The 6,857-nt window shown below is 40.0% G+C and overlaps 1 protein-coding gene across 3 annotated transcripts in view; it reads right to left on the bottom strand.

The window, feature by feature from the left end:
- The window catches only part of ASPM (abnormal spindle microtubule assembly), a 31,848-nt gene that overhangs the window by 10,662 nt on the left and 14,329 nt on the right, over positions 1 to 6,857 (bottom strand). For all 3 annotated transcript variants that reach the window (XM_025153247.3, XM_422197.8, XM_025153248.3), the window contains exons 17-18: positions 6,064 to 6,258; positions 546 to 5,171 (exon numbers count right to left, since the gene is read on the bottom strand). In XM_025153247.3, the coding sequence (XP_025009015.2) occupies positions 546 to 5,171; positions 6,064 to 6,258 (4,821 nt within the window). The remainder of the gene's footprint in view (positions 1 to 545; positions 5,172 to 6,063; positions 6,259 to 6,857) is intronic.

The raw sequence follows: 6,857 nt of genomic DNA, 5'->3' as shown, positions 1-6,857 counted from the left end.
CTGAAGAAAAAAGGCAGACACCCCAGTCTTCACGTGGCCTATTTAGGAAGGCATGAGTAAATCGACGTCTTAAAGAACGCAGCAGTCATACCCCTCCTGCCTTTACTTCATCTTATATCCAGTACTAGAGCTCCTTTATTTCAATGCATCTAAACAGCTTTCATTTGCATTCCAAAGAAACTGTTCATTAAGCTATTAATATTTAAGCAGGTGAAAGCCAGTTAGGACAAAAATGTTCTTAAAAAAACAGTAGAAACACAAATATCAGAGATCAAATTTTAAACAGTAAAATTTTAGGGGAAAGATTAAAAAAAAAAAAAAAAAAAAAGGAATATGACTTTTAAGATGAACGCCTCAGAAAGGAAAGACAAAACAGAGCCAGATTCATTTCTGTGCTCCGCTGCCGCTACCTTTACACACTTAATATACTGCAGAATGTGACTCTGTTGTAAGATATACGGTTTTAAACCATCCTTTGAAATGGTAGCAGTTCTCCAAAACAAATAAACAGAGAACAACAAACAATATCACACACATATAATTACCTGAATTTTTATTGCGCTTTCTTTAATTTTCTGGAACCTCTTCTTTACAATGAATCTTCTGACTACAGCCTGCACAATGATAACTTTTTTCTGGGTTTGCAAGTAGGTCATTCTTTGGTGTTTGACAATCAAGTGGGATCGGTACCATCGCTGTAAGACAACAGCTGCTTTTTTATAGCTCGCATACTGCGATTTGGCTTTGTGCATTAAGTAATAGGCTTGTAATGTAACAGCTGCTCTTTTAAGCTGAATAAATTTCCTACGTTGCACAGCCATCCGAAGAAAAGAATGAATCTTCCTTGTGGCACGTATCTGTCTCGCTAGCTTTCTCGCTTTCATACCACGGTAGGCAGACTGAATAATTATTATCGCACGCCTTTGAACAGAATACTCTGCTTTCTGTAAACGAGCCCTGTGACACGCTCTGTACCACCTCTGAATAGCAACTATTGAATTCCGAATGGATTTATAGCGGGCCCTTGCTCTCTTGCATCGAAACGCCGACTGGATCGTTACTGCTGCTGCTTTTTTCACAAGAAAACGCTTCCTTTCCATACGCATTCGTAAGAATGATTGGATGCGTAATACAGCAGCATTGGTTTTATGCAACTGCCTTGCCTTTTTAGCACGAAAAGAAGACTGAAGGCAAATGATGGCCTTTCTTATTTTTGCATAGTTTTCCATGTCAGCTTCTTTTGCTTTTTTGGCTCTGAACCTTTGCTGTATAACTCTGACGGCCCAACACAGCTGTTTATAATACTTATGCTGTATGTACATCCGATAACTAGACTGTATTACGACTGCTGAAGCACGCATTGTTTTCAGTTTCTGTCGTTCCTTCATGCCTCTGTAAGACGCCTGAATGAGAAGAGCAGATTTCTTAATCATCAGATATTTCTTTTGTTGATTCTTTGCTTTAACATAGGAACGGTAGTAGTTCTGTATAAAAATAGCTGCAGTTCTCATCTTTTGATAGGCCCTTCTATTCCTGTACATTTTGTAGGCTGACTGTATTGTACGAGCAGCTACATGCATACGCTCAATGCTCTTGCGTGCTCTCATACCTCTGTATGCAGCCTGTAGATGAATAGCTGCTCCACGAAGATAAAGATACTCCCGAGTATGCTGCCTAGACAGAATCAAAGCTCTGTATCTTCTCTGAAAGACAAGAGCAGCTGCTTTAAGAGAGAGATATCTTTGATGTTCTCGAAAAGCTCTGTAATTTTTCTGAATAACAGTAGCAGCACGGTGCATTTCTTGACATTGTTTTTTCAAGCATGAGTCCCGAAAAGCCCTCTGAATACAAATTGCTGCTTTCTTAAATGAAGTGTAATGCTGTACTGCAATATTTCTTAGGCTATTCGCTCTGAATCTCCTCTGTATGAGCAGGGTTGCCTGCCGAACTCGTCTGTAGTGGCGGTACTGCCTGTACATTCGGTAGTTTCTCTGTATTATAAGTGCCGCCTCATGCCTTTTCTTCAAGAAGCATCTTGTTTTCATTCCTCTGTAGGCAGCCTGAAGAACTAAAACAGAATTGTATGTTTTTAAGTACATTTCTCTGACACTCTTCCCTTCCCTGTAAGCACGATAATGTTGCTGTATGCTTACTGAGGCAAGTCTGAGAGCTTGGTAAGAAATGTAAAGTTTGCGCATTCTTAGCGTTGCTTGGATGACCGTAGCAGCTTGATGCATCTGCCGCATTTTTTGCCTTGCCACAAAGCCTCTGTAGGCTGACTGGATGATAACAGCGGCATTAAACAACGAGATATATTTTTGACGTTGAATTTTTGCTAGTTTTGTTGCTCGGTATTTTCTCTGAATTACAATAGCAGCTGTCCTGAGGGAAATAAAACGTTTTCTTTGGAGAAAAGTTCTGAATCTTCTTTGTATAAGCTCAGCAGATTCATTCATAGTTCTTAAAAGTCTTCTTGTTTTCATGCCACGAAATGCAGCCTGGAGACGAAGCGTAGCGCTTCTCACAATCCTATAGTTGTGAACCTGAGCATTTCGCTCCTTACAAGCACGATACCGCTGCTGAATTCGTCTGGTTGCCAACAACAAGTTTCTGAAATCCCTCTGTTGTTTGTGCATTCGATAATAAGACTGTATCAGCGCTGCTGACCGATGCATCCTTTTTAAGTCTTGACGAACCTTCATGCCTCTAAAGGCAGCCTGGAGGACAACAGAAGACTTCCTGAGCTCCAAGTACTTCTTACGTTGTACTCTGCCTAAACAAAATGCTCTATACTGTCTTTGAATTATAATTACTGCCATTCTAATTTCCCGGTATCTAATATTTATGCAATGCATCTTAAACATGGCTTGAATACAAATAGCTGCTCGGTGCATAGAATGAATTTGTCGTCTGACTTTTACACCTCTGTAAATTGCTTGCATTTTGATCGCAGCCATTTTCAAAGATAAGTATTTATGCCTTTGCCTGTTAGCATGAATAACTGCACGATAGCGCCTCTGAATTACTACCGCTGCAGATCTAAGCCTTACATAGTCCTTTTTTACCAGGTACGATTTGAAGGCTGCCTGTATCGTCCTCGCAGCTTTGCTTAGTTCCCTCAGTTGTTTCCTCGCAGTCATCCCACGGTACGCAGACTGCAAGACTAGCACAGCAGCCTTTGTCTTTAGATAAAGTGCACGTTGGTTTTTTTTCATACGGTAAGCTCTGAAGTATCTCTGAATCACTAGAGTGGATTGCCTTAGCTTTTTAAATTTTAATTGACTGACATGCATTCTGTAGTAGGACTGAATAATTGTTGCAAGATTGTGCTTCTTTTGAATCTTTCTTCTCACTGTTTTGCCCCTCCATATCGCCTGAAGATGTACTACACAGTTCCGCAGCTCAACATAGTACTGCCGTTGTTTTCGGCTTATGACGCTGGCTCTGTAATGTCTTTGGATAGTGAGCGCAGCACGGTTCCTAAGTCTGAACATTTTCAGAGCCATGAATTTTCTGAAGGCAGACTGTATTGCAGTTGCAGCAGCATGCCGTCTTCGAATTTGCTTTCGAACCTGGTAACCACGAAAAGCTGATTGTAAAGTAAGCACAGCCGCTCTTGTCATTAGGAAGGCCAGTCTTTGCCTGTTCCTAGTCTTGCAAGTTCTGTACCATCTCTGAATCACAACAGAAGCTTGAATCATCGCCTGATATTTTTTTTTTGCAGCATGAGCTCTAAAAGCCGTCTGAACTTTGACAGCAGCTCTATGCTCAAGCTTAAGCATTTTGCGTGCCTTATAGCCCCTGTAGGCTGCCTGTATGCACACTGCTGCCTTTTTAACTTGCAGGAACTCCTGCCTCTGACAGAGTTGCTTGCGGTACGCACGATAGCGTTTTTGAATGACAACAGCAGCAGTGTAGATAATTAAATAACGTGCCCTGGTCCTCCTCATTCTGTACTGTGCCTGGAGAAATACTGCAGTCTCCCTCCACTTTTTTATTTGTTTCCTGACAAGATAGCCTCGAACTGCAGCTTGAATTCTTATGCAGGCTCCCTTCAGTTTCCTAAAATCTTTGTTAAGTTGAAGAGCGTATCTACGAGACCGATACCTTTGCTGGACATAAAGCGTCGCTTCCCTTAAGGCGCAGTAATACCTACGTGCTTGTCTCATCTTTACATGAGCTTGAATTTTCACTGTTGCCTTTCTCAAGTTTTTAAACCTCTTTTGGACGACATAAGCACGGAAACTTGACTGAATTTTAATCACAGATCTCAGTACGTGAACTTCTTTCCTAGCTTTCCTTCCTCTGTAGGCAGACTGAAGGACAATGGCAGCCAGACGCATCCTCTGGAAAGATGAGGCTGCTTTTTTAGAAGCGACATGTGCCCTATACCAAGCTTGAATTACACGAGCAGCATTTTTCATCTCTTTGTATCTTTTTACCTGTTGGTATTTTCTCACATGTGATTGCAATATAGTAGCAGATTTTTTTAATAGTAGAAAACTTAGTTTTGCTTGCCTCATTCTCCACAGTGATTGAACAACACAAGCTGCTTTGGTTTGCCTGTATAGTATACGTGCTTTCTTGCCCCTAAAAGCAGCTTGGAGAACTACTGCTGCTGCACGCTTTTGCAAATAGTTTTCTCTCTCTTTTTTTCCAAATGTATAAGCTCTGTAATACTGCTGAATGGTCACTATTTGTGCCCTGTATTCCTGGTAAATACGCCTAGCTATCTGACACCTGTACCAAGCCTGAATCTTGATAATGCTTTGCTGAACACGTAGATACCGTTTCCTATCTCTGTGCATCCTATACCAAGACTGAATGACAAGGGCAGCTCTCTTCCTTTTAGCCAGTTTTGAAGATTGCTGTTTTCTGAAATACCTCTGGAGCACTAAAGCAGCTCTAATTTTCTCTTGCATTTTGTGTTTTCTCCATTTTCTGAATGCAGACTGTATAGTAAGCGCTGAAGATCTTAAGATTTCATATCTTTGCCGATGTTCCTTTGCCAGTTTAGACGCACGCAGACGATTCTGAATTGTAACAGTAGCCCAAAGAATTCGTTTATATGCAGTGACAGATAACAACATCCTTATCCTTGCTTGTAAAAAAATAACATAGTATCTTAGCTGCAAATAACTTTTCCTTGCAGAGTAGCCCCTCCAATAAGCCTATAGGGAAAAATAGAAAATTTAGTATTTTCTTAGCGTATCAGTATAGCAAATTAGCTTAAGTCTAAATTTGATGACTACTGACCTCACATGTTTTAAAGTTTCTGTATTCCTACTTAAACCGCAGAGTGCTGGAGCAAGCTGCCCAGAGATATTGTGCAGTTTCCCTCTATGGAGATATTGAAAATCCACCCAGATGCTTTTCTGGGCAAGCTGCTCTAGGAAACATGCCTTAGCATAGCAGTTGTACCGGAGGCTCAGAGTGAGGGATCTCCAGAGGTCATTACCTGTCCTTATGATTCTCTAATGCCCAGATATGTATATTAAAAACAAACAAACGATTTTAAAAAGTTAATTACTTCAATCTTTGCTATTTTGAGCACTTTATATTCCAGGGAAAAAAAAATGATGTGCCCTGTCAACGAAAGGTTACGTATTAAAATACATGATAAATCAGCAATTCTTTAACATCCATTCCAAAGAATCTTCAGAATGTTTTGAGTAACAGTGGGGAAAATATCTTAAGAGTTAACTAGCCAATTACTAGCTATGAAGTGGTAACTAATTCCTGCTATTCTGAAAGTGCCAACTGCAAGTGTCATAGCATTAGGAGAGAGACCATCTTGAGCTTCAACAGCTGAAGAGAAGCAATGTGGAATTATCTGATTAGTCCTGGCTGGTTTAAGGCCCAGTGATACACCAGTAACATTTGTGGTATACCAGTACAAAATACTTACTAAAAAGTAACAATTACAGATTTAAAACCATAATACCATTTTTCTCTGAATAGACATCTGTTGCTGTAAGCAGAACAAATGACCCTGAGCAATACTGCTTCTTCCAGGTTTCAGAGGGTTTCCTTGCTGCATAATCTCACTTTAAAACAAATTACCTGAATTACTGTGGCAGATTTACTTCTGGCTTCCTCCCATTTTGTCTTTTTTAGATTTAAAAAAATCATCCTAGCTAAGAATCTTCTCCAGTGCTTCTGGATGATGACTGCCGCATTGTGTTCCTTCACAAGGCGTCGATGAGACAAGAAGTTTATTGCGTATTTTTGAATTATCCGAGCAGCTCTGTCTCTTTCCTACAAAGAGTGAATTTGAACCGAACAGTCAGGATTGAGAGTTCTGTTCATATTTTTGGTGTATTAAAAAACTATCTAAAGCAATCATGTAAAATTAAGGCTTGTCGATACCACTCCTTTTCTTTATCCAATTTCAATAAATTTTCTGAGACAGAATGCTTACTTCAGCACCAAGTTTTTTGTAAAAGTATGGTATAACCAAAATCTGCATCTTTCTGCCTTGACAGTACATTGCATCTGTTAAGACTTTTTCATTGCTTCTCAAGAACTCTGTTTTTAAGCCTCAATTTTAGTTCTTATTCACAACAGTTCAAGAGATTCATAATAATGGTATCCAGCTACACTGAAATATCATAAAAATACAAAACTGGCCACATCGGATCATGTCCATCCAGCCAGAGGTTTGTCTGCATAGACCGAACGGTGTTTTTACAGTACCCCAGTGACGGTGGTAACAGACTGATATACATCAGGGCAACAGAAAAAGCACCTTGTCAATGTAATACCTAAGTAAAAAGCTCATCTAGTCAGAATCCTAACTAGTAGTCTATCCGTAGTGCCATACGGCAGAGCAGAATTGCTCATGTTGCAAGATTAAA

The sequence above is a fragment of the Gallus gallus genome, chromosome 8, assembly GCF_016699485.2.
Source record: "Gallus gallus isolate bGalGal1 chromosome 8, bGalGal1.mat.broiler.GRCg7b, whole genome shotgun sequence".
Taxonomy (NCBI): domain Eukaryota; kingdom Metazoa; phylum Chordata; class Aves; order Galliformes; family Phasianidae; genus Gallus; species Gallus gallus.
This window is presented reverse-complemented; position numbering and strand designations above follow the sequence as displayed.